This window comes from Parus major, chromosome 2 (assembly GCF_001522545.3).
Source record: "Parus major isolate Abel chromosome 2, Parus_major1.1, whole genome shotgun sequence".
NCBI lineage: Eukaryota > Metazoa > Chordata > Aves > Passeriformes > Paridae > Parus > Parus major.
In genome coordinates this window covers 108,016,188-108,043,963 of record NC_031769.1, presented here as the reverse complement: position 1 = coordinate 108,043,963, position 27,776 = coordinate 108,016,188, and the positions used below count along the sequence as shown (strand labels likewise).

Below are 27,776 nucleotides of genomic sequence, written 5' to 3'. Positions count from 1 at the left end.
TGGAAACCTCTTGTTTTTGAGATATGTTGAATATCCCACATCTTTTTCAAATTTTGTGCCCTTGTTTACAGGTCACATTGGTGAATTGCCATTTTGTTAGGAATTTTTTTTTTCTGATGGTAGGTTTGCTTCAGTTCTAGAGCTGGGAAGACCCTAAGAAAGCAGAATGGTTTCCGTGAGAAGACTTTTCCATGAGGTTTCTAATGACCTTAGTTCAGAAGTGAGGTGTTGAAAGAAGGGAAGAAAAATAGTGGCTATATTAAGTAATGCTTTATACTTGTAGAAGCTAATATCTCTCCTTTTGTTTTCCATATTTGCTGTTGGAGCCTCGGATGTACAAATTACCATCTCTGACTATCTTTTATCTCTCAGTGATTAGGTTCTCATTTCCATTCAGACTGGCTATATGCTTACTTTGCAGGAGGAGAGGTGTATAAGCTGTTTAAGAACACGCAGAAGGACAAATTAATGTACTAACTTTGTTGTTCAGTGGAACCCTGTTTCAGGGGGTTTCAGGCACAAAACACAGTGCTCTTGAGGGGGGAACATCACACTCTAAGAGAATATGAGGAAGTACCAAGTAGTGTTCCTTTATGTTTAGATTAATAGGAGTATTTACTGAGACATTTAGGGCTCTTTTTTTTTCAACTTTCTTGGAGCATTTTATTTAAACCAAGGGATGCATTAATTCCTGACAGCAGAACATAATAATTTGGCATGTAAATGGGAAATACTCTTGTCAGTTTTTTAATTTGTTCTTTTTTGGGAGTGAATTAGTTTTCTAGGATAACGATATTAAAAGATACTTCCTTAATTTTAATGATGATCAAGTGCAGTCTGTTTTGAAGAAAATAAACGTTGTTTAAGAAACTGAGGTATGACTGTTTCAGACTCTGGGATCATAATCCTGCTCTTTTTTTAAGAAAAGTTTTGTAACTGCTGTGTTGCATTGATTTAATTGTTTGTAATCCTTCTTTGTTACAATTTTGTTTAATATTCTTACAGTTCTATAATCCGGTGCTGAGAGACTCATTTGATTGTTGAAAAGTTGCTTATCTTAAGCTATGCCTGCTTCTCCCATGTACTGGTGCATGTAGAAAGTGAAGAAAAATGACCACACTAAAGAATTAAATTATTTGAGAGAAGAAAAAAAATTTTTCAGCTAGGTCAGTTCCCTGGCTATGTTTGTTTAGGGCTCCATGATATAAATGCTGGCATGAAGCATTGGAGGAATATGACTGAGATGAAAGAGAATGTTGGGGCAACCGCTTTCAGCAGCTAATGTATGTAATAGTACTGTAGGCTGGGAAGTCTCACAAGTTAGGGCCTTAGATTTAGAGTATCTTCCAACTAGTATAATAGAAATAACATCTTTGCAACTTAAATCTTTGCTACCTGATAGAATTTCCATTTTTTTTTCGAGCCTAGAATTGGTGCTGAGCTAGAAATTAATATTGATTTCCATTAAAGTACACTGTCAAATGTTGAGAAGCCTGAAATATTCATGATTAAGGTTAGCTGGAGTCAAATCTCTTCAATACCCCTCATAGGCTTGCATGGTATAGATTTTTTTCCTACTTCACGCTACCAGAGTCTAAAAGCCAAGAGTGTGTTTGCATCTGACCCTTTTTAGTATAATAATATCATGTTTTTTCTATCAGATCGCTCAGTTAAAGCTAGTGTTCCTTGGTACAGTAATTGGAAAGAGACACTGATGGAACTGAACACATCCACATTCTATTCAGGTATTTTTTTTGTGGTTGGTGCTGATTTGCCAAATTGCCCTTTACTCCTTTTCCATGTGCCCCATCCACCTTTCCTTACCATCTTCTACAACTATTCAGCACTTTTCTGGACGTAGATGTGTGTTCCTCCATTTTTCCCCCTAACTAAAAAATCGTTGGTAGTGGTGGTTTTAATTTTTCTTTTAATCACATTTCTACTCTTGTTAATCAAAATCATTTGGTCTTTCCATGCAATCAGTAAAGGTGGTGGTGGTAAATTACCTGATGCTGTTAAAAACACTGGGTTGTTTGATCCTATGAAACTGTGCACTGTCACTGTGCTGTATTTCAAATGTACTTTCTGTTGCTCCAGAGGGCTTCTTTCTCAGGGAATAGTAACACTTTTTAAGTTGGAACTCAAGTGCTTAAGACTTTACTTAAAACACATAGGTCTCTGGTATATTGATAATTCTATCTGGAGTATGACCCTTAAGAAAAAAGAAGCTTTCTAAAACATACTTACTGACTTACTGCTGACTTATTGCTACCAAATCACATCAGTTATTGACCTCTCAAGTCTCTGCATTGTGGTCTATAAGAGCCAGGTTTTTATGTTTTTCAGTTTAATATATTATTATAGTTTATGCCTTTGTATAATGATAGCTATCCTTTCAGTAGTATCTGTTGAGATCCTGCTAAATGCCTAAAGAAGGGTGCAAAACTTCATGAAGTAGACTTTCCATTCTTTAGCTGTTATGTACAAATATTACTTCTTCTTTTCTTCCTAATAAGTTCCTATTAAGTTGTTAATGTTAACAAGTTCAGCAAAACTTCAGTTCTGTTCCAGCATACTGGAAACATATTACTGGAAAAATGCAAAACATACAGGTCTGGGTACCTAAATGACTGTGTTGGTCTGCACTGCTGTAACATGTTATGAGATGTTACAGTTGTGAAATTTTTCAAATAATGCTTCTGTTTTGAATATGGTGTGTGTTTATCAAGTATCTACAATAAGTGATTACAGACTGTAAAATGAATCCTGTTAATGTTGTTGTGTAGAGGGAATCCAGTTGCCTTTGAGGCCGCTTCCAAGATTTTAGTAGGCCTAATGAAAAAAGAAGTAGCACTTCTCTTTCTGTAGCTCTCAGATTTAAAAAAAAAAAAAAAGTGTTTTTTTTTAATTTTGCTGTGATTCAGCTGTAAAACAGAAGTGAAAATTTGAAAACAGTGCTTGAAAGTACAGTGTGGTTGACAATTTTGCCTTAGGTTGTTTAACAGTGTTTACTTTGAACCCAAATTACTGCACGGCTTGCTATACTTGTGAAAAAAATGTATGAGTCACTTTCTTATGGCTTGTTTTTAATAATAACAGGCTGTGTTTTCCTTAATTTAAATAGTTGGCATGTTTGCATGTAGGGCTTAGTAAAGCCAAAAGCTTTTTATATCCTAGATGAGTACTCAGAGAGCAGTTTCTAGAAGGGCTGTAATCAGAAGCTGGAAGTTTGTCTCCTATTAGGCTTTTTCTCTAATGTGACATGTGCTGACTGCTAGACTGAATTCAAGTGTGACTATATCTGACTTCTGTATGTCTGAAGCCAATCTAAAATGGCTTGATAATGTAGGATTAAACAAAATGCATTAAATTAATGCCCTACAAGATAATTCCAATATAAAAATTAAGAAATCAAGGTTGTGGTTTGGCTTGGCCTTTATGAGGGGGATGCATGGGAGCTTTACAAAGCATTAGAAATTTTTATTTACTTACTAAAATCTACCAGTGTGGGTTTTTTAGGGTCATATAAAGAAAATAATTTCAGATTTTGTTAATTTTTTTTTGTCCATTAGTTGTTGTTTTCTAGTTTGCAGGTGAGATGGCACTGGATTCCAGTTACTTCAGTTATTGAAAGTGGATTGATATTTTGCTCTGGAGTCTGTTTCCCTCTCTAAAGAAAGGAGTTGGAAAATTAAGATGGCACAGAGCAGGCTTGTGAATAGTTCATTGTTTGACCCATAGCTGGAAAGAAATGGACAATATTAGGTTCACGTTTTTTTTTGATGTCCCAGACCTCCTTGGTTTCTCTTGATTTGTTACTTGTAGGAAAATGAAATCCATATTGTAAATGGACATTGAACATAGCAGGTTAAAATTATTAGGCATTAATGGCGTAACTTGGATGTGAGGTTTTATCTTCTTGGATCTTTGCCAGCTGAACTGTTTATTTTAGCAAGGTATGGGAAGGAGACTGATGTCAAGCCAAATTAACACTTGTAGAAAACAGGCAGTATAAGATTTTGGTAATCCTTAGTTCTTCTACATACTCAAAAATGTATTTTGTTTCTTGGTCAATTCTTACATCTCTAGCCGAGAAATTCAATGACTGCTAGAAGAATTTATTTCTTTCTTTACCAAGTGTATGGGTGTTTAAAGGGGTGGTAAAGAGAAGTCGGTTCAACAAGGACTGAATACCTGTGAGCCTACAGTGTTGAGGAAAGTGGTGATTAAGGTGCTATTCAGTTTTGTAGGATTTAATTCAAGTGTTACTGTTTCTCCTACTTGTGTACATATAAAATACTTTCTCTTTGGACTGTTCCCTCTTATTTCTCCTGCTGTGCAAACCTTGTCAGAGTTTGCAGGCTTCACTTTCAGGTGTAGTCTTTCATACTTCCTTTTCATTAATGGGTAAACAAGTTTCACTGAATAGTCTTAATTTGTCCTCTTTTATTGTGTATTTCAGCTACTACTCCTTGGTTTGAATCTTACAGAGAGTGCTTTCTTCAGTCCATGCCTGCATCTGATCACGAATTCTTAAACCACTATGTTGCATGTATCCTTTGAATGTTACAGACTGCTCCAGGGAAGACTGTTACAAAATGTAGATTTTGTAGTAGAAGATTTTGCAGTAACTCTTTCACAATGACGATTTGAAGCCTATGTATTTTTCCACTATATCTGACTACACAGACTGATTTTGTAATGGCATCAGGGTTTCTTTGTGACTTCTTTTGGTGTTTGTATTGGGGTTTTTTCCCCTTCTCCACACACTCTCTTTGTGTCAAAGTGAGCTCAAAGCCAATACCTGTAAATGAAACTCCATCATCCTAAGACACTTTCTGCTGTAGCTCTTTGAGTATCTATTGACTGTCCCTTATCTACAATAGAAGAATGTGTGTTTGGGATGCATCTGCTGCTTTTTAATAGCTTTTTGTAAGTAGTTGGAGTGGTGGAGGTTGGGGAGAAGTTTTGGAAATTTGGCGAACTTTGAGCTATGCTAGACAAAAAGAAGTCTGGAAAGACTGGAATGATGCCTGAGTACTTTCACTTTTTTTACCAAAGCTTAGGCCCAATTTGGTTTTCTACAGGGAAACTGAAAATAATCACTGTTTCATGATGTAGCTGGTGTTAAACTTTGCAGTAATTATGATGCTGCAGGTTTTATGACACTCTGTTCCTAATTCTGTACTGAACGTTATAATTTCAGTATAGTGGAAAGGTATGTTAATGGCCACGCTTGTGCAGAATTGATTTTGCAAGATACTGATTCTGACTTCTGAATTTTCATAAGATTTAAAGTGTAACTTTTCTGTCTTCTCTGAGTTAATGCCTTTTGATTTGGTGAGTAGATGTAGCAGAGTGGGATGTTCCTTGTTCATGATTGTGTAGTTGCATTGGAGTAAAAATGTGAGCACTTCTGCTTTTTACTCAGGTGGTGTTGCTGTGTTTATGAATGCTGGAAAGTTATCAACATCACTGTTGTTCAGGTGGTAACTTAAGGCCCCAACTCTCCTTGGAAGTTGAAAGCTAAAATACAGTGGGGATGAATTTCAGCTACATGTTTGCTATGTCAACATCTGGTCTCTATATAAAATCTTAAATGAACTATCACGTAAGAGCTTAAACTTAGATTCACTGTCAGAATTGGAGCAAACTCCTGTTGCATCTCATTTTACAGATGTTAGTTAACTGATAGTTTTTTTTTTTTTATTGAGACAAAGGCCAAATTCTAATTGCACATTCTTTTGTGGTAATATATTTTACATGCTTAAGTATTGTACTTATCTATTCTGTTTTATATGAGCAGTAGTTGTCCCTGTGTTCTTTGGGTATATGTCCTTAATAATGAATTCAGGTATGCTAGTAGTTTCTTCTAGCGAACCTGACCCTGTGGAGCAGTTCCTGAAGCTGTCTCAAGAGCAACATCGGATTCAGCACAGTAGTGAATACTCATATCCCAAGTGGTTTATACCAAACACGCTCAAATACTATGTGTTACTGCATGATGTAAGCACAGGAGAGGAGCAAAGGTAGGTCATCTGCCTACAGATCAGCTCTTGGACTGAAATGCTTATATTGATAAATTCTGTTGAGATTAGACATGCAACAGGATCCATTAGCCAGTATGCTATTATCAAGGCAGATATTTGAAAGTATTATTTTTAGATCTTCTTATGTTCATGTAAAATGAAATTAATCAGTCCCAGCTTTTGGGGTAGATACTTTCTTTGCTAGCTTGATGAAGTGATTCTCAGAGATTCTCAGTTTTACTCTTGCATAAGAGATTGTTATAAAAATAGAATTTCCATTTAAGCCCTATGGATAATAGTCTAAAATAGCTTGTTTCAATACACACTCTATAGTTAGTTTGATATCAAGGTAGGATAACTGTTGTTTTACTGTTTCAGAGCCGACTCCATTTATGAAGAGATGAAACAGAGATACGGAACTCAGGGTTGCTATTTGCTGAAAATAAATTCTCGGGTGTCTAACAGAGGAGCAGATGAACAGATACCAGATCCTTGGAGTCAGTACCTTCAGAAAAACACTATCCAGAACCAGGTATTACAGTATTCTGTAAAAAGTTTTTAAGGGGCCTGTGAAAATCATTTTAGTTGCATTAAGTTTCACCTTAGTGTTATACATACATGCTTCTACAGATTGAGCTGATTGGCAGTTAAGACACTTCTGACACAGCTGTGACTTTTTGTGAAGGCATAAGATGAGTCCTCAGTAGGAACTGTCCTCTATGCTACTTAAGTTGACAGTAAGGAGTGCTGAAATACTGGACTGTCTGAAATAGACTGACAGCACAGAAATAATAGACTTGTGCCTTAAGAGCTGTGAGAGGAGTAACCTCAGAAGTGTCCTGTTCATAGTAGTTTTCAACCTTCATTTTTGTCGTCTTCAGTCTTAAATTTTGTTTTTTCCTGAGTCTTCTGTTCTTCACTGTATAGTGTGGCTGTGTTGTTTTGTGGGAGTATTGTGTGGGTTTTGTGATAACTTCTTGTGGTTTAGTCTGGTCTGTCATCTGCTAAGATTGCAAGTGATAGTGTGTTTTGAGTTTGCCATAAATAACTGTATTTTTGGCTTTAAAACGAAAATCTTCTTTTTTGAGTTTGCTTTTGACTGCAGTTACAGCTTCTTATGATTAAAAAGTTTCCTGGAATCATATTTCGTTACCAAATGTAGCTGGTACTGAAAAGTCAAAACATTTCATATTCTATAAACTAAGAGGACCAGTGAGTTACAGGCCACCATAAACTAATCAGATATTTTTATTTTTATATTTTTACCCATGTTAATTGTGCCATATAGATTTGTGTGTGTGTGTGAGCTTATTCAGGAGTTGCTTTTAGGGAATATATTTCTGCTGCTGTAGGTTCTGCTGTGTAAGAGTTGGAGTTGTTTTGGTTAACATGGAAGCTAGTTGAGCAACTAAGAAGGTACTTGCTTCATTTGGTGAATGCAGCTCTCATCATTAAAATAAGACAGTTTCTTAAAGCCTCAGAAACTATTTAGAGAAGTTAATATATGTGAACAAACATGCTGCTGTAGTAATTCAGTTAGCTTATTAATTTATTAACAGTTAACTTATTAACTATCAACAGAAGTTGACAACTACTGTTTACTGACTCCTGTATGTGGTTGAGTAGTACTAAAGTTCTGCCTTTTTTCCCCCCTTTTTCTGGCAGGATTCCTACGAAGATTATACTGTTCTTTCAAATAAGAGTACTGATCACTTGATATCAGATGGCATAGACAGTGAAATTAAAGGTATTTTTGTAACTTTATGAAAACCTTGATTTTGTAGCATTTACACAACTTTCTTTTGTCTTTAATGAATTAGATTATTTGTTAGGGAACTCAGAGTAATGGTTTTCTGAATGCTCTAAGTGTCCTCAAAGAAAAATGCTGTGGTACTGACCACCTGATTGGTGGCATCTCCTTAATGAGATGGCTAACGATGTATTGAGCTCATACTTTGTGAGTTTAAGCGTATTGTCTTGCAAACTCTCATAATTAATGAAAAGAGCATAGGATTAAATGGTTAGTTTTCATAATAATGAAAGTTTTGGTTTGTGTGCTTTGCTATAACTTGGAAGCTGAGGTTTTGGAGGTTTTTTATTCTTGATTTTGGTATTAAATCTGTGAATGTCAGGCAAGTGCTTAGTTAATAAGTTGTTTGGAAGCACTTGCCTTGGAACTCAGCTTTTGGATGAGAGAGAGTAGTAAATTAAATTGAAAATTAATGCACCCTTAAAAAAAAAAATAAGGATAGCTTTGTAGGATTCAGATGAGAATCATCATTAGATAGGGAAGAAGTGAGGTACCGTGCATTGTCTGGCCTGCTTCAGCCCAGATCCTTCATACCTCACCTGAAAGGCATGTGGAGACCTGGCATGTGTGGGACAGCCTACAGTTGCCATCTTTCTAGGGCATTGCAGCCCATATGTAGTCTGGGAGCTGCTAATTGAACTTTACAAATTCAACTTTACATTTCATTAATAAAATCCATTGAGGATTTGCTTTCACAGCTCAGCATTGCTTGGTGCCAGGTAGGACAAGCTGATTTTCTTATAAATCAGAGAACTGCTTAAGTCTTAGAGTGAGGTAGTATTTCAGTCTATTTCAGAGAGTTAAATGCAATAGTGGTCAGCAGTTCTTCTCACTGAACAAAGAGGACTTGTGAGGAAATTGTTTTACATCATGATTGCTTGGAAGGACGTAGAAAATGAGGTTTGTTTTGTTATTGTTGTTTTTTATTTTTTTTTAATTTAAAACATAAGCAGAGAAAAAATAATGGACACAATGGAGCTATTGTAGTAATTGCTGCATTTCTGACTTTCATCAATGTTTTATTTTGATTTTAATGTTTACATAGTTTTCCTTCAACGTTGTTGATATTAGTCAGTGTATTGGAAGATGTTTTTGCACTGTAGTTGAGAATGAAAACCATACATATTTAGCCATTTGTAGTTCTTGAGATTCCATGAACTTTCTGAGAACTGTAAGAATTCCAGGAATGATGCAATACTCAGTGCTCTGCTGCTGCCTGCTCAGCATTAATCTGCAGAACAGCTGGTGAATTGTTTTGCTTTCCAGATTTCTGAGAAAGAAAAGTTTTGAGATAGGTTAGTAAAAATGACCTTTAAAACCCAAAATGTTTAAGTAACTTTATACTTGCTGGGGTTTTTGTTTCAATCTTTCAACAGATGGCTTGTCAAATAATTTTAAGACTCACCCCCTTCAACTGGATCATCCCAGTGGCAGTTTGGATAGCACTGACTACATGAAGGCTTCTACATCACTGCAAGACTCAAAGAAGTCAAATTCTGGGACACCTCATGGTGCTTGTTTAACTCTCACAGATCATGATCGAATTAGGCAGTTCATACAGGAATTCACATTTCGGGGACTTTTGCCACACATAGAGAAAACAATTCGACAGCTCAATGATCAGGTCAGTTTAGCCTTAAAGAGACTTCATGCTGTAATAAGGAAAAGTGGTTGGGGTATAAATCCAGTTATCCAGAAATCTGTTTTGACAGTATTACTTCCTTCTACATATGATGATTCAACAGTCTTGCTAAAAAATGTAAGTAGATTTAAGAGAAATAACTGAAGTTCTCATTATTGCTCAATTTGTCTTTAGAAAAAGAAAGAGCCAATTTGTATCAACAGCTCCAGTGCAAGGTGACTTCTTGGTGAAAGCCTGTCTGAACTCTTTCTAGGGAAATTGGCTTTTGACCCTAAAATCTTAATATTTTATGCTCTTGGGTGATTCTGGCACAGGGAACAAAATGTACTTTGTGTTTCAATATTAGAATACACAGCTAAATTTAAGAAATGTATTGAATCTATAGTCATCTGCAAAAAAACCTGCATCCTTTAGTTGCTACTTGACAGAGAAGAAGTTGAGGGTCACCCCGAATCGTGTAATTCTGTTGATCTCAGCAGTTTTTTCAGGGAAAATGCTGCTCTCAAGCTAGGATTTTTTGGAGCTGTGATTAATATCATGTTAAGTGCATGCATTAAAGTTATTTGCATCACAGTGAAGTCCTTTCTTTTACAAGTGTTTCACTCCTATATGCTCTTAAACAGCTACAGAGATGGATTGACTTACATTAGTGCAATCAAATTACTGTATTTAACATTAAGTCTTGGACCCAAATATCTATCTGTTATCTGAGCTCTGATTTTATTTTGATTGGATTGTCTATTGAAGTTAAAGCTTAAAGTATGAGGGCTTTTCATTCTAAGGATCATGTCCTGTAAGGAACACTCACTCCCTGAATTGACTGAATTTAATTGTATATGTTGACCATGTTTATGCTTAGTAAGTTTTATGAAGACACATTAAAAAGAAGTGGTTATATAAAGTATAGCAAACAGGACTGCAGTGATACATTCCTAGTCCTGATAAGAAAAGAGAGATGCTCTGCTTTTTAAAATTATCTTTAAAGAGTGATATAGTTTGCTTATAGCATGGGAGTGGTAATTCCCTGCAGAAGTTTCTTTCCAAGTGGAAACGATCTATAAGAATGAAATTGTGTAACCTTGCTTGCCCCATACTATTGACACTTGAAATTGATGCTTATAGTGTGATAATGCTTTATCTGGAAGGTGTCAGAATGTTCTTTCTTGTAATATGCACTTAGTCTAGATTTTAGGTTGGACTAATATCCCAAATTAGATGTTCTAATTATTTTGAATTGTTAGAATTTAGATGTATCAAGTGTTTATGTTCTTAAGGTGGCTGCTTCTTCACTTTATAGAAAGAATATTAAACTTTAACTGTCTGAGATAAATATATGAAAATCAATATGAAGTTCTGTCTCGCTGTCGGAGATTAATTCTAAAAAAGTGTGCTCTTAGTTGTTTTACTCCTTTTATTTATTTCTGTTTTATGGAAGAAAAAAACCAATTTACAAAGCCATGATGAAGCTTAGCTTTTTCTATTACTTTAGCTTACATTTCTTGCGATGTAGTGCTCTAATTCAATGTCTTTCTCCAGTTAATATCCAGGAAAGGTTTGAGCCGATCACTGTTTACTGCTACTAAAAAATGGTTTAGTGGCAGCAAGGTTCCAGAGAAAAGTATAAATGAACTCAAGAATACATCTGGTTTGCTGTAAGTATTCTCAGTTAGTTTTAGATACAAACTGCAACTTTTTTAGGGACAGGAGGGCATGTGTTTATTTGAAGGTGTTCTGCAAAGTAAACTAAACCAGCAGTTGTAGTGAATGACTTCAGTTAGAAAAATCATGAGAAGTATTGTGCCTGAATATGTACAATAAAGGCATAGCAGAACTTAAAGAAGAAGGGGGTAAAATAGACTGTTCGCAGAGTCATCTGCCTGCTTTATTTACAATGAAGCTGAGTTAATATGAACACATGTTTTTAAGAGTAATAATGATAAAAAGAAGCTATGGTTTGCCACGAGGGATATTTTTCTAAAATTTGTACAAGCTGTTTCACCTGTTATTATAGCCAAACCCCATGTATAGGTGCTTTTGCTTATATAACTCTCCAATTTGCTCCAGCAGAGTGTTGAATATATTGCTTTTGCAATGTGTTCAAGAGCTAAACCTAAGGCAATTTCATACTTAGTGCCCCTGTTTCTTAGTATACACTAAAATCAGGTTTTAAGTGTTACCAAAATACTAATTCTGTATTTGGTGACTTTCCTCTGTGAATTAGGATGTATAATAATGATAATCACTCTCCAGATGTCTTTACCACAGAAATCTAAATAACTTTGGTCATTGTCTAGTCAAGGTTAATGTCCTTGACATGCAGCTTTGAATGTCTGTGTTGCCTGTCTTTGGATTCGTAATCAAAATGTTGCTAATTCCTGCTTTCTGTTTTGAACTTGTAAGCATAGTTCACTTCCCACAGGATTTGACATGTAAGTGTGAAAATGTATTTGATTATTACTGAAGTGAATCATATATATATATATATTGGATGAACCAAAAATTAGATTGATGGTTGCAGAGGACAGGAACTTGCACAGTGTTTTGGCATAAGGCAGAGTTTTTTAGTGGACTTACTTCTTTCAATAGAAATGTGGAGAAGTAATGACTTACAGCCAAGTGAATATTATTTCTTTTTTTCATACTCACACAACACTGTTTAGCTCTGATGGTTAATCTGACAGAGCAGTTTCAGTGGTAGTTATAAACTCTATTTCTTGGCTTAGAGGAGTGTGTGCTTTGAATGTTACTGGAACAGTGAATCTCGCTAATCAGAAAGTAGTATGTGAAACCAAGTTACATGTGGCAGAAAGGAAGCAGTTTCACTTAGCTGGTTTTGGGCAAAGCTGAAGCATTTCAGGTTTTAATACTACTTTGTGAATAGATATTAAAATGAGAGAGGATGACTTTGAATTTAAATATTTGTATTTATAGGTATCCACCAGAAGCACCAGAGCTTCAAATCCGGAAAATGGCAGACTTGTGCTTTTTGGTGCAGCACTATGAACTTGCATATAGCTGTTACCATACAGCAAAGAAGGACTTCTTAAATGATCAGGCAATGCTTTATGCAGCTGGAGCACTGGTTGGTACTTCACATAATATGAAGATTCTGTGAACTTTTTCTAGTAATCTCTAATGTATGTCTGAAGGTAACAAAATGCAATCTCTCCCCTCTACCTCCAAATTTGTAAGTGTCTTCTAGATCTGCTGCATGTCTTTAGGAAACTCTAAGGTGTTGTTTTCTGCTGTTATATGAAGGGAATAAAGATATGAATAAAAACTGGGGAGTTGATGCTTAAAATATGGAAGGGAGAAAACCTAGAATGCAACCTCCAGAAAAATGGATTTTTAAACTGATAACTCAAAGCCAGATATAAAATAGCTTTATAGTGTCTCTTATAGACTTAGGCAAAATACTTATTTGCCAGAAATTCATTACTCAGTCACTATAAATATGGTATTGTACCTGTTTTTGGGTGACTTAAAACTTGAAGGCTATACTTTGAATATGTCACTACTGAATTTCACTCTAAACACATACTCATTCATAATTTCTTCCTAAGAATGAAGGTGTTTAAGACTAAAGTAATTTTCAACAAGATAAATGAGAGTACTGGGGGAAAATGAATAATTTTATCAATTTTTAGAAGATATGTATTTTAAACTTTAGTCTGGTTAACTTGCTAATATTTGAAATTCTGCTTCACAGAGCTATGGAAGCATTATTGTACACCTTTACTTCTTGATTAAAAATTTTACTTAAATGTCTGTTTTTACAGTTCAGACAGTTGCTGTGCATTTGGATAATCTGAATAAGCAGAATAATAAGAAATCTTAATTTCCAAATGAATGGAAGCAGTCTTAATTATGAATTTGTTCCAATCTATTAGTCTTAGTGTTTACTTTCTGCAGAAAATCTTTGCTATCATATTTTCAATCCATGAGAAAAGAAGTAAAATTTCAGACTGCGTGTTTATACTAGAGTTTCCTTGGAAGCTGATCATGTAATTTCATTTAAGCAAAACTCAAAAAACAGTCCTCATCTTAAAGTACATGGTAGTGCTACTTTACAGGAACAATCTTCCTGGTAATAGGAAATTCCTTTGGACTTGTAGAACTGTACTGAATCAATGCTTCTGCACAAAGTTGAGGGTACTGTCAGCTGCAAACACTTCTGTGTGTACCTCTCTGGCTAATTGTAAGCAGGGCTATACACAAGCTGTTGTATTAATCCTTTTATCACTTACAGTGTATTGATACTTTTATATGCCTGTAACTGATTAGATGAAGATCTTGTAGCTTTTGAAATATGTTCTTCACACTTTTGAATTTTATGATTTGTTGAAAAGACTACAGTGACAGTACAGAATTTCTCTTGTAGGAAATGGCAGCAGTATCAGCTTTTCTTCAACCTGGAGCTCCTAGGCCATATCCTGCTCATTATATGGAGACAGCAATTCAGACCTATCGAGATATCTGCAAGTATGTTGTTTTCTTTTGTTCTGATCCAGTGAAAGTCGAAAGATCTGGTGGCTTAACTTTTTTGCCCTGCACAGTAAAATTGTGCCAGATGATCACATAGTGATGATAACTTTTTAATGACTAAGATAAACTAACATATCTAGGGTAGCATTAAAGGAGATCTGCTCTATTCTTAACAGAGTGCTTATTGAACTTGTGTATTGAATTCACATGGTAGATTTTAAGGTAGTGGGATGACTGCAAGGAAGGTTTCTTTGAGAAGACAGCTGAAGTTGCTTGTGGCAGAATCAGTTTTCACTCAGCTCCAAAATGGACTTGTTGCTGTCCAAGTTGGCAGTGCTGCTGTTACCTCTGTGATAACATATTTAAGAAAGGGTAAAAATAGCTGTGCAGCAGCTGTGAGAAAGGAGTTAGAAAATGAGAGAAACAGCCCTGCTGATACCAAGGTCAGGAGAAGGCGGGACTTCCCTGCCGCCTGTGGTGAATACCATACTGAAACAGATTTTCCCTTGCAGTCCACAGAGGTGCATGGGAAGCAGGGATCTACCCTGCAGCCTGTCCCAATACCAGAACAGGTGCATGTACCCTGAAGGTGGCTGTAGCCTGTACAGAGTCTATGCCACAGCAGGTGGCTGTCAGGAGCTGTGACCTGTGGGGAAACCACACTGAAACAGTCAGTTCCTGAAGGACTGTATGCTGCAGAAAGGCTACACATGGGAGCAGTTCTTGAAGAACTGCGTCTATGGGAGGGCCCCCACACTGGAACAGGGGAGGAGGATGTGGAGGAAGGAGCAACAGAGGAGAAATGTTATGAAGTGACCACAGCTCTTTTTCCCTCTTCCCCTGCCCTGAGTGTGGGGAGGAGGAAGTAGAAGAGTTGGGAGTAAACTTGAGCCTGGGAAGGAGGATTTGTCAGGAGAAGGTGCTTTATTTCTGGTTTTATTTATCACTGTGCTATTCAGTTATTAATTGAACATAAATTAATTTAATCTTTCCCAAACAAGATTAAACAAGTCTGTTTTGCCTGTGACTAACTGGTGAATGATCTTGCTCTCCCTTTCTGGGCACATGAGGTTTTTAGTCTGATCCTCTTCCCCTGTGTTGCTGAGCAGGGGGTGTGACAGAGCATCTTGATGGGCACTGGTACCCAGGTACAACTTGCCAGTACAACCTGCTTCTGACTGTTGGACTTCTTGTTTATCAGATTGTTTTAGTTGCTATTTTTACAAATATAGTACTGTTCTTAAAAACTCTCTCCAGCTTTGACTTTCATAAAGCTCCTGTTATAGTAGGATTGAACACTTAATGTGTCAATCTGTATGTAATGGTATTGTGGGGAGTGAACTTCCATATATTTTGCTTCAAGAAATAAGCAACAGAACCTCAGTCTGATGCCATGTATAGAAAATAGTAAGATTTGATATAAAAAGTTTTCTGAGGTTTATTTTTATAAATATTTATTAATACATGTATGTTTTTACTTTAGGAACATGGTTCTGGCTGAGCGCTGTGTACTGCTTAGTGCTGAAATCTTAAAAAGTCAAAGCAAATATTCAGAGGCAGCTGCTCTTCTGATTCGTTTAACCAGTGAGGTAAAACTTAGTTTTTTTCCATTTCTGCCCTCTCACTATTTGTTTTCTTATCCAAACACTTCTAGGTTACCTTCTGATTCTTGTCCTACAGTATTTTCTAGCCAAAGGTAGCAAATGAACAGGTATAGAGCATGAAGTGAAGAAAGCTGTTTACACTGTAAGTGAAGGAACTAGTACAGTTATTATTTTTCTAGGTAAATTACTTGCTTGACTTCCTTAACCATGCTAAATATGTTGTCTTTGGCTTTGTAACTAATTTTCTTTGACATTTGCTTAGCTCTTGGATGGTGTAGCTTACAAACTCATGTGTTAAAAGTATTAGCATGGCTTGCCAGAGCCACAGTGAATGCTATCCCATATATAATCACAAGTTCTCTACAGCTTAAGCAACTGAGGCATTACTGTAGTTCAGCTGGTTAAAATCATTAGAATCTTACTGTCTAAGTGAAACCCAACACTTCTCTGATATTATTTGGCAGAAATTAAGCATGGAATCAGCTTCTAACCCAGGAATTGTCTTCCTTGAAAAGGAGTGAAGAAAAATGTAATTCCAGTGATAGTGTAGCATCTCCTTTAAAGGTTGGAGGGAAGTCTAGCTGGTATTTTTGGCTTCATGGCCAGCTGCACCAAATGTGATGCTTCTGAGACTTTCCTGGGACAAGTTAAGCATTGAATAAATCTGTTTAGCTCTCTAATTTTCTTTCTCAAGTGTCTCTGTAGCTTCATTCTTGCTCTTTCAACTTAAGCTTGCTAGCAATGTTTACAAGAGCAGCCTAAGATATTTAGACAAGGAATTTAAATACTATTAGCTCTGCATGGTCATTTTACAACTTAAAATTGCACTGTACATACAATAGTATGCCTATGGAGCATTTTGGTAGTTGCAAGGAAAATCTTCACAGGATACTATATTGGTGTCTCAGAGACTTATATTTATGGTCAAGATATATACTTGAACATCAGTGATAGCATGGAGTTGAGCTGTGGTAAAATCAAGTAGATTCTGTTCTGATTGGTTAAAGTAATATAGCCGTGTATTGGCAGGAGAAGGGTATCACAGTAAGAAATTCTACATTAAGAAATCAATAGGTTCAAAAGGTTCCTGTCATAAAAATACACCAAGTTTCATTGCTCCCTGTGTTTTTCAGAAGTCTTGGTAGAGGTCTTATTTTTTGGTTCTAGCCTTAATATCTGCAGGGGGAGGGAGGGAGGGGAAAAGGCAGGAGAGTGCTTCAGAGGTAATGGTGTTTGAAACTGTAGCCTGAGTAACTGAAAAAGCAGATAATACTTCTTTTGTTGCTCAAACAAACTGAAACAGATTCATATATGCTTCACTAGAAGAAGTAAGAACATGATGGTATTGAACACTGTTGAAAAATACTTTGTCTTTTTTTTTTGTGCTCACATATGTATACGTTTGCATATAAAAGAATCTTCAACTTCACAGAACTCTTACAACTTACTGTCCCTCTTAGCATTAACACGCCACTGTTACCTTTATTCAACTCGGGCTAATTCTTCTTTTTTTCCTTTTAAACAGGATTCAGATCTTCGCAGTGCACTCCTATTGGAGCAGGCAGCCCATTGCTTTATAAACATGAAAAGTCCCATGGTTAGAAAGTTTGCATTTCATATGATATTGGCTGGCCACAGATTTAGTAAAGCAGGCCAGGTAAGTATTCATGGAAAATATGCCCGGTACTAGATACTTTGAAAAATGTGTTAAGAGTGTTATAAGCCTGGAAAAAGATGCTTGGCTTCTGACACTCCTGTATTAGTCTGCAGTATTCTGTTCTGTAATCTTCTGAAAATTACTTCTGGATTGACCACCCTAGTCTATTACTGCTTTTCTGAAGTAATGCTGAAGATCTCTGACTTGAAACTTCAGCGATGTTTTCATTTTTGAGTCTCATTATATACACAGTAATTTTCAAGGCTTTTTTTGGCAAAGGAATATTTTTACTCTTGAGATAAGAGTGAATTTATTCAGTCTATTAGAATAATAGCAAAATTTAGATACTTGTTTTTCCAGGTGCCTTAAATACATGTTCTTTATTGGAGGTGCAGGTTTGTGCACAGTTACTGCATGACAAACCAAAGCATCCCTATACCTGTTAGACTTAAGTGGCAGTTAAACCAATAGAGATGAGATTGTTTTTACTCCCATTCACATTCCTTTGCAGGCAGCTCTAACTGTGGTAGAGAAACTTTTTTGGATAGAACTTTTGTGCTTGTTTCTGCATTAATTCTGGGATACATTCTGTAAAGATATGCGTGTGCTTGATTCCTGCTGAGGTTATTTCAAGACAGTAATATAGGAGAACCAAGATGTCAAAATTCTATTAGGAACAAAGCCCTGTGGTGCTGGTTGGGAATTTTCTCCCACCTTACCTAATCTCAGCCTCACTGTCCTGGTGAGACAAAAAAAAGGTGGTTTTTTGCATTGTTGGCTTCTGTGATGTGAGGAATAGTGAGAGTACTTCTTCCCCTCCTTGGTTTTCTTCATGCAGTAGTTTTCCTGTCTGCTATGACAGAATAGTACTGACAGGAAGCTATTGATCAGTTTTTCATGTATTCATTCTTTTATATCTTGTTCCTTTGCCTGGGAAAGTGAATGTGTTTTGTACAGTTTTGACTTTGTGTAACAGTTCTCTTTGTTATTTGTGTCTAATATTTGTAGGAATTCTGGTTTCCAGTAAATACTTTTTCAGTGTTACAGGAAAGGTAGCTATTTCTTTTCATATTGTTAGGGTACCAAAATATGAAGTGCTACTGAAGAGAAATCAGCCAGGCTGTTTAGCTGCAGACTGTGATACCGTATTTTAAAGTGTCACTAGTACATGCTGACGTTAAGTTTTTACTGCTTGTACTCTGCTGTCATCACCATGCCAGTGTGAACTTATATTAGATTTTGTCTCCATTAGTGCTGTAAGGGAATGCTGTTGTCATTTTTTAGAAGCTGAGACTTAGCTGTACAGTGAATGTCTATACAGCTGTTCAATACCTAGACTTGGGATTGAATGCCTGGGTCCTGATGTACAGGAAAGAAACTGTGGAGCTGACTGGGATCAGGCCATCTATCTCCCAGTGGCTGATGTGGTGATGGGTAATTTTTCTTGTATGTACTGTAGGTCTGTGTTTTGTTGGTTTTCTTGGCATGCATTTTTTGTCCCAGGTAACAACAGTTGGCAGCTGAAAGTATCACACTGAAAGTTCAGTTTGGGTGGAATGAAATGTGTTAAATCCAGCTTATGTCTTGAGGCAGGCCAGTAGAGCTCTGTAGACTTTAGCAGTCTAAAGTCCTAAAGGAACTTGAAACACTATTCTAAAAGTAGTTGTTGCTTGTTATTTGCTTTTTTAATTTACTGCCTGTTACGATAGTCTTTGAAAATGTGAACTTAATCTGGAGGCCAGGCTCTACTGCAGGAACAAACACTTCTGTGCTTAGATTAGTATTGACTGGATTCTGTGAGGCACAATTCTGAAACATTGCACTTCACACGGTGGTGGTGATGTGGTAAAATCTACTTTCCTGACTTACTGTTCAGTCTTCGTAATGTTATAATTACAGTCAGTGGATAATGGGATTATTTGAGAAATTACCTTTTTTCTTGCAGAAGAGACATGCCTTACGTTGCTACTGTCAAGCCATGCAGGTTTACAAAGGGAAAGGCTGGTCTCTTGCAGAAGACCACATTAACTTCACCATCGGTCGTCAGTCCTTTACGCTTCGTCAGCTGGACAATGCTGTGTCTGCATTCAGGCATATTTTGATCAATGACAGTAAACAACCTCCAGCTCAGCAAGGAGCTTTTTTAAGAGAATATCTTTATGTCTATAAGGTAAGGTAAATGATTTCCTTGTCTCTGTTTCTTGAATAAAATAAATACTAAATAAGTACTAAATAAATAAGTACTAAAATAAGTAATTTTATTACTACCGATTTTCTATTAAATCATTAAATGATTTTCTATTTTATCTGCTTTGTTCCAGAGTTGTTTTGGTTTTTTTTAATCTAGTTGATGTGTTCAGTTTTTTTCCTCAGACTTCAAAAACCCACATATGCTGCAACTCATGTGTGTAGTACTTTCACAGATGGGGATAAGTAAAGGTTAATATTACAGTAGTGTATGTATTTTTATTACAATAAAGTCTGGTTTTTGAGGATCATGGCTGAATTGTAGTTGTGATAAGTTTCATAGTTTCTTAGAGGAAATAGATTTGTCCTGTTTTGATAAATTTGTAATGAATTTGGGGGCTTTTGATAATACATATTTAATAAAGACTAGGTAGCTCTGTCATCATCCATATAGTGAATTTCATTCTTTAATAAAGATAAAATTAGATGCATCAAGTGACTCATGGAGCTGTGTTTAAGTTCATGGGTGATTCTGGATTGCAGTATGCCATATACATTATGGGGTGTTTAGTGCTGATATTGCTACACAATATGCAGCCATGTAGATACTGTCTTTTAAAGCTTAAGAACAGAATTTCTGTGGTGTTTAAGTTATGGCACACCTTACTCAAAGGCTGGTGTTTGAATCCACAGCTCAGCTTGTTGACAGTCTTGTTTAATGGTGGTGGGTTAGTGAATGTAGTTTATCGAATTCTGAATTAGACAGTCAAGCTTTGCGTCAAATAAAGATTGTAATAGCAATGCAGCCACAATAGTGATCAGATTTCAGAGTTAAAAGAATTATTCTTTTCCCATAAAGATTTCATAAACTTTAAACTCTTATTAAAGAGAAATAAGCTATGTCAAACAGTTAATAGAAATTATTTATTCTATCCTAAATGTACTTCCTGTTCAAACATTGAGTGTTTTTAGCTTGGCTTCCTTACCATTCAGCCATTGGTAAGGTACATGACACTCTGTTTTCTTGCTCCTTTGCTCCAGAATGCAGCCCAGCTGTCACCTGATGGTCCCTTACCACAGCTCCCTTTACCATATATTAACAGCTCAGCAACTCGTGTTTTCTTTGGCCATGATCGACGACCAGCAGAAGGTTAGAAAATTTTAAGTAAATAGTTTCAGCTCCCTTTTTTAAGGAATCAAAATATGTGGAAGAGCTGGTGCCTTTTAAGTCTGTCATTGTGTAAAACTAAAGTGGCTGGGTGACTTGAAAATATTTCAAAAGAAGAGCTTGAGCTTAATATCTGCTTGGTGGATGTTTTCAGACTTCCTGTGTAAATACAAAATCTGAGTATGTGGTTGTACTATCACTGTTTTTCTCACCTAGAAAGCTTCAATAGAAGTGTGTAATGAACTACATTAAAGGGATTCTTATTGCTGTAGCAAATACTGGACACCAGTGGCAATGCTACAAATTAGCTTTACAGTTAACTTCTTCTAGGATGAAATATTTAAACACTCTGATTCCTGAATATAAAGAAAGCTGAGTGGAAATTCTTACATAAACCAGGGCTGTACTGTGTGGTTGTAGTCTGTAACAAAGTAAAAATGATCTGTAGCCTGAATATACCATGCATCATGCTATAATCTTGGGATGCCATGGTATTCAAATTGAACTGTACTCAAATTATTCTCAGTTGTCTTCCATAGGTGTGTTTCAAACTGTACTACACTTTTTTAAATCAGTTGTAGCATAAGAATGATACCAACTTAGAACTTAAAATATTTTAAGAGTAGTTACCAAATTGCCAGTGCAACCCTCTGATGCAGCTGTTGCACGTTGCTCTTCTCACCTTCTAAGACTGCCTTTCTCTTCTCAGGTGAAAAGCAGGCAGCTACACATGTAAGCCTGGATCAGGAGTATGACTCAGAATCATCACAACAGTGGAAGGAACTCGAGGAGCAAGTTGTGTCTGTGATAAATAAAGGAACAATACCTTCAAACTTTCAGCCAACACAATTCTGTTTAAATCGCTACTCAGATAACTCCAAATTTCCTCTTGCAGTGATAGAAGGTAAAGTCAAGATTTTTACACTTCAGAAATAAACTGAGTTAGATAAATTTGTATTAATATTTCCTGTCTTATTACAGATTTGAACCAACATTCTTGTGTAGGTTGTTTGTATATGAATACTCTGAGATAGGTGAGCCTTCAGACTATGATGGGGAAAGCCTGTTGTCATTATTTTCTTGCACTTTTTTGACAGAACCAATAACTGTAGAAGTGTCCTTCCGAAACCCTCTGAAAGTTCCACTTCTTTTGACTGATCTTTCATTGCTGTGGAAGTTTCAACCTAAAGACTTCAGTGCAAAGCATGATGGAGAAACAAAAGATCAGGTAAGGGAAGCTTCATCCTTTTCCAACCCAAACAGCTTCAGGTACAGAGTATATGTTGAGTTTTCAAAATTCTGTAATACGAAAACATTTAAGTATAAACATTAAACACAAAGGTTCAAGTGTAGACTAAGAAAAAGGGCAAGGGAAAACTAGCTACTGATATTTTTATACTAGCTAGATTTTATTAGATCTGTAGGGCACAAAGCAGCCAAGTCAACAAACAAATTGTAACGTGTATTGTAAAGCTGAATGCAAAACAAAATACTTCCAAGATTTCATCGTATGTGTACTACATCTGTTTTGATCATACTTGCTGTGACCTGCAAGTATGAGTGTCAGTAGGTTATACAATACCCTTTTCTTATTTGAGCTACTGTACATAGTGAAATGTGTGTTTTGAAAAACTGCTTGTATAATACAGGAACATCCTGGTATCTTGCTTAGAAGAGAAATGAAAATTTATTGTATTAAAAATTAATGTTCTGAATACTTTAGATGAGCTATTGTGCTACTGTTCGTGTTGTGCTACTGTTCAAGTTAATACTCCAACTAATGCTGGGAAAAAGCTCTGATGGATTGTTGTCACATCCAGGTTTTAAAGGTTTTAATGTGTTCTAATACTGAATAATACAGTAAATGCCTAAATCATTTGTTTTCCTGGCCAAAACATTGGGAACACAATGATCTCTAAAGGTGCTGTAAGTATTTACCAGAGTTATAAACATGATTCCACATGATTCCATAGTTTAAATCTCAAGGCTTATCATACACTTTCCCTACAGTTCTGATCTGAACTGCTACTTTAATGGTGTGATAAGAAGTTCTGTGAATATCAATGAAACAGATTTGGACTGGTTCCAGTTTAATAGTGCTAAATCTTAAATTTCTTCTAAATAAATGTTTACTGAGCTCTCAAGCTGCTTTTTTAATTCATAAATGCTGAGATGCTGAGCATGCAGCACTTGCTTTTCCTAACTGTTTGGAAATTTGTATGATTTTTTTCCTTGAGCACTTAAGGAAGGGTATTGGAAATATTATTTATGACACACTTTCTGCCTAGGAGTAATAGTATCTAAAGAGCTCTTTCTTCTTTTCAGGGTACGTGTGATGAAGATATGGTGGGAACTGAAGCAATAGCAGAATTTTTAATTAATAGTGAGGAGACAAAAGTGGTAAGTACTATACTCTGTTTTAAAAATAGTCTTTTCAGTGTTGAATTTTAGTGTGCATTTCAGACTTGTTATGATCTGAACTTCATGCTATAATGGCAGAACACATGACTGAATCAGAAATTCCAGTACCTCATATATCCTATCACTTTGTATAAATATGAGAGAACCAGAGACAGTGGGTACACAAGGCACCTCCTGAACATCAAGAAACATTTATAACTTTATTTATAACACTTATTTTGTAAATGTGATGGTGCTTGAGCACTTGGTATGGGTTGCTCAAAGAGACTGTGGGAGTATCCATCTTTGGAGATGTTAAGAGCCCTTTGGATGTGGTCCTGGGCAGCTGGCTCTAGATGGTCCTGCTTGAGCAGGCAGTTTGGGCACAATGACCTCTAGAACTCCATTCCAGCTTCCATCATTCTGTGGTTCTGCCCCTGTTAATCACAGTAAAAGTTAACTTTAAAGAATTTTTCCTAATGTAATGAACATTTCTCAGCTCTGAACTGGTTAGTTAAATTCCATGTGTATGAAATTTTGAATCTAGTAAATTATATATATTTACTGTTGCAGTTATATCTGACATAGCTATAAAGTAAATGTAGCTGTGAGTGTGTTTAGCAATTGGACATTGAACTGTAATAATTCTTCTTTCTAGTAGCAACAACAACAAAAATTTAACATATCTCCACAGGCAAGACTAAAGCTCTTTCCCCATCAAACAGGGGAGCTACATATTCTGGGAGTCGTTTATAATCTTGGCAGTGTTCAAGGTGCTGTATCATTAGATGGGATAGATCCTTCTGTTGGATTACAGACAGGTAAGTGTGCTATTACCTTAAATTGTGTTTCTGGAAGGAAGAGACATGGCTTCTGCAGAGTAGAACTGAATTCCAGTGTTCAGTGTTTGCCATGATACAAGGCCTTCCATCAGGTAGGGATGTAGAAATAAGAAACAGCTGAAATGGGAAAGGAACAGATTGGCTCTTGTAGGAATCCCATGAGGAAGGATGCCATATCCATACTTTATTGCTCCTTTTAAATCTGTTAAAAATTGGAAACCGGTAAAAATCAAAATGTAAATATTCCATCTATGCCATGTTGAATTTATACAAACTTTCATTGACTTTCTTGCCATTCATTTTTCTTTTTCATCTTTTTGCTTTAACTTTCAACTCCTGTCTAAATGTTACATTTAAGTTCTTTTTATAGATTCCCAAATTTAAATTTGGCTGATGCAGGGTTTTTTTAGCATCTTAAATTCTCTTTCCTTTACATTAATATATAAATGGGCAATTGAATGCATGCTACTTGATCTGTTTTGTTGAATCAGTCATCTGAAATTCTCTCACATGGAGAATTTAGTTGTTAGAGGAAATGGAGATTAAAACATGTGAAAGTATCTGAAAGAAACAGAAACTTGTTTATCTAAAGGCTGAAACCTTTTGAATAAAAACAATTTGGGGAGTGGTGGCTGTCTTTAAAGGAAATAATCCTCTAAGGGACTATTCTAGCCTGGCAGAAACTGGGAAAGGAAATTAATGCATCAGCTTCATGCAGTATGTCTGCTGCTTCCCTTCCAGTTGTAGTCAAACTATTGAAGGGCAGAATAAGTCCACAACAATGGATAACTGGCTGTTGGAACTTGAACTAACCATGTGTTATGTGACTGTAAACTTTGAATAGTTCTTTATTGGTGATGTTGCTTAATCAATGAACACTGCATGGGCCCAATAACAAAAACTAAAATGACTTTCAAGATTGGATTGGGAACTTTGGATCATTTCTTAGAGAAAAAGTCAGGAATTACTTGAAAAAACCCAACTAAAGAAAAGTTTTAAAATTTTTTTCAGGAAAATTTGTTTCCAATGGGTTATCTGTACGAGGACGACAAGATTTAGAAATCCAAGGACCTCGACTTAATAACACAAAAGAGGAAAAAACATCGATTAAATATGGACCTGATCGACGTTTAGATCCCATTATTACAGAAGAAATGCCTTTGTTGGAGGTATGTAATTCTTATTGACAGTTTTGAGAAAATAGCAGTTTATAAATGTAGTTTTAACAACGACAGCTTGGATTTTGTTAACGCCTAAATCTTTCCAGGTAATTTCTGATCTGTCAATGGCAAACTTAAGTGGGTTTTTTCAGTTGAAACTTGAAGCCTCAAAATTAGTATCTTTCTGAAATTGATATATTCCCTTCAGAATCTTAGTTAGCAACAGCTTTGGTAGCCAGATTTTAAGGTGAACAGGGAACAGGCAAAGAAGCTTTTTTTTCTGCTTGCCTGCCATTCATTTAGAAAAGTTATTCTAGCTAGTTAATTTAAATATGGTGCTCTAGGGTTATTAAAATGGTGTGGGTAACTGACAGGGCCCTATAGAGTGGGATGGATCAGCTAGATGGGACTACAGTGATCATCCAGTCCAGCTGCCTGACCAAGTTACAGTATGTTAATGGCTTTGTCCAAATGCCTCTTGAACAGTGACAGGCTTGGGGCATCGACCACCTCTCTAGGAAGCCTATTCCACTGTTTGACCACCCTCTCCATACAGAAATGCATCTTAATGTCCAGTCTAAAGCTCCCCTGGTGCAACTTTGAGCCATTCCCACATGTCTGATCACTGGATTTCAGGTGAACCTCCCTCTTCACTTCCCCTCCGGAAGATCTAGGCAGCAGTATAGTTTGTGTTAATGGATGTTTTCATGGCATTCCCAACTTGGCTCAGTGTTCAGGTTTTTATTTTCTCCTTTTCTCTCCAATACAGGTGTTCTTTATAAATTTTCCTACAGGGCTTCTCTGTGGAGAAATCAGAAAAGCATACGTAGAATTTGTAAATGTAAGCAAGTGTCCTCTTACTGCACTGAAGGTTGTTTCTAAGCATCCAGAATTTTTCACTTTTGGTGGAAATACCGCTGTTCTAACGCCACTAAGTCCTTCAGCTTCTGAGAACTGTAGTGCTTACAAGACTGTTGTGACAGATCCTACCTCAGTGCGAACAGCACTGCTGTCTTCAGCTTCTTCTGCAGACTTTGGGGTTGGTACGGGAGGTTCACCTGAAGTAATACAGGTTCCGCTTCCTGATGCTGTTCTTCTTCCTGGGGCTTCAGTACAGCTGCCAATGTGGTTACGGGGACCAGATGAAGAAGGTGTTCATGAAATTAATTTCTTGTTTTACTATGAAGGTATTAAAAAGCACTCAAAAATGTGGTAAGTTTTCCTAATCTACATATTCTGTTATGCTTATTAGACACATTAGATCCTGTGAGTCTGTGATTGTAATGCTAAAAGTATTACTGAATTTCTCTCAGTTGCTGTGATGATGTGAAAATGGCCTGTTATCTGCTATTTTAAGCAGAATTTTTTTCTAATATATGATATAATTTTCATAGGAATTTGTATAGCCTACACTGCTTTATTTGAAGTAGTAAATACTAAATTATTAAAATAATTTAATAGAAGGAGGGTTAATGGAATTCTGTTAAAATAAACTTTGTTCATATTTAGTTCCTCTGGAACCACATCTTTGAGGTGAAAAATCATAACCTAATTTATTTCTACATTTTATAAAACAAAATCTTGTCTACCTTGAATGAAAGATTTTGTTCTTAGTTAAAATTTGGTTAGTAATTGTATTGTGATGAAAGATGTTCTCTTTGGAGGGATTAAATACCAAGTTTGCAAGTTTGACTTGCATGCTGTTGTATAGTTCCTTTTTAGACCATCTTGAGAGATTCCACAGTCAAGTTTGATGTCACAAGCTAAAGCAACCCCAAGGAATTAATTCACCACTTCCTCTGGGCAGGCAGGTTTTTGGCAAAGAGGGGGCTCCATCATGTGTAATGATTACTTGGGAAAATATGTCATCAGGCCCTGCTTTTTCTTTCTCCCTAGTTTTATTTCTGAGTGTCACTAGAGGACACAAAATGATTCACACTGCTGCCTCTAGGAACAAAAACTTGTGACTTTATTCTTTGACTCCAGTATATTTATAGATTCTTGACAATGGCCAGGGGTTGGATGATGAAGTTACCACCTTCCTAAGCACACCGGTCATGCAAAATTCCATTAAAAGATGTTTCTTAGAAGGAATGCCTGAACATCTATGTTTACAGTTACTTTCCTGAGAAAGTAGCTACAACTATGAAAAACAAGATCAGAAGGCTTAATTTGAGGGTAACAGCTGAGCATGACACCATATGGTATGGAGTATCCTGTTGGTCAGTTGGGTGTCAGCCCTCCCACCTTTTTGTACAACCCCAGCCTGCTTGCTGGTGGGGTGAGGTAAGGAGCAGAAAAGGCCTTGATCCTGTTGAAGCCCTTCTCAGCAACAACAAAAACATTCCTGTGTCAGCGCTATTTCTAGCACAAATCCAAAACATTTACCACTTACCAGCTACTGTGGAGAAAATTAACAGTCCCCACCTAAACCTGCACACTTGGTGTCTGTACCAGGGTACAGATAAACTCTAGTAAGATGGACTGAATGTCTTCTTGCTGCTGAAGCTTGTTTTCTAGGCTAGTTCTGAGAGAGAAACAAAGTTCATGTGCTGTGAGACTGGTTTTCAGTGTAAACCAAAGCAGAGTAAGTTGAAGATGGTTGAGAGTGAATCAGTAGCATAGTCTCAAAACTGAAGTCATGCAAATGCACCCTTGGTTTATATTTTTCTGTAGCTTCTGAAATACCAAAATTAGCATTTCATTTGGCTCTAATCTAGTCTGTAGGAACAGGGAGTTTGTCCTCCTACAGCTCATAGTATTCAGAAACAGAAGTGTTTGAGAGATGGAAG

At 36.4% G+C, this 27,776-nt stretch overlaps 1 protein-coding gene across 5 annotated transcripts in view; it reads left to right on the top strand.

The window, feature by feature from the left end:
* Positions 1-27,776, top strand: part of TRAPPC8 (trafficking protein particle complex 8) — a 53,163-nt gene that overhangs the window by 6,908 nt on the left and 18,479 nt on the right. For 3 of the 5 annotated variants that reach the window (XM_015618719.3, XM_015618718.3, XM_019005736.2), the window contains exons 3-21: positions 1,662-1,745; positions 4,463-4,552; positions 5,855-6,029; positions 6,408-6,561; positions 7,695-7,776; positions 9,216-9,463; positions 11,018-11,133; positions 12,413-12,563; positions 13,863-13,963; positions 15,450-15,555; positions 17,096-17,227; positions 19,173-19,397; positions 20,456-20,564; positions 21,292-21,486; positions 21,680-21,810; positions 22,908-22,982; positions 23,677-23,803; positions 24,836-24,993; positions 25,754-26,196. In XM_015618719.3, the coding sequence (XP_015474205.1) occupies positions 1,662-1,745; positions 4,463-4,552; positions 5,855-6,029; positions 6,408-6,561; positions 7,695-7,776; positions 9,216-9,463; positions 11,018-11,133; positions 12,413-12,563; positions 13,863-13,963; positions 15,450-15,555; positions 17,096-17,227; positions 19,173-19,397; positions 20,456-20,564; positions 21,292-21,486; positions 21,680-21,810; positions 22,908-22,982; positions 23,677-23,803; positions 24,836-24,993; positions 25,754-26,196 (2,902 nt within the window). The remainder of the gene's footprint in view (positions 1-1,661; positions 1,746-4,462; positions 4,553-5,854; positions 6,030-6,407; positions 6,562-7,694; positions 7,777-9,215; positions 9,464-11,017; positions 11,134-12,412; positions 12,564-13,862; positions 13,964-15,449; positions 15,556-17,095; positions 17,228-19,172; positions 19,398-20,455; positions 20,565-21,291; positions 21,487-21,679; positions 21,811-22,907; positions 22,983-23,676; positions 23,804-24,835; positions 24,994-25,753; positions 26,197-27,776) is intronic. The other 2 variants (XM_015618721.3, XM_015618720.3) reach the window with 1 other exon arrangement.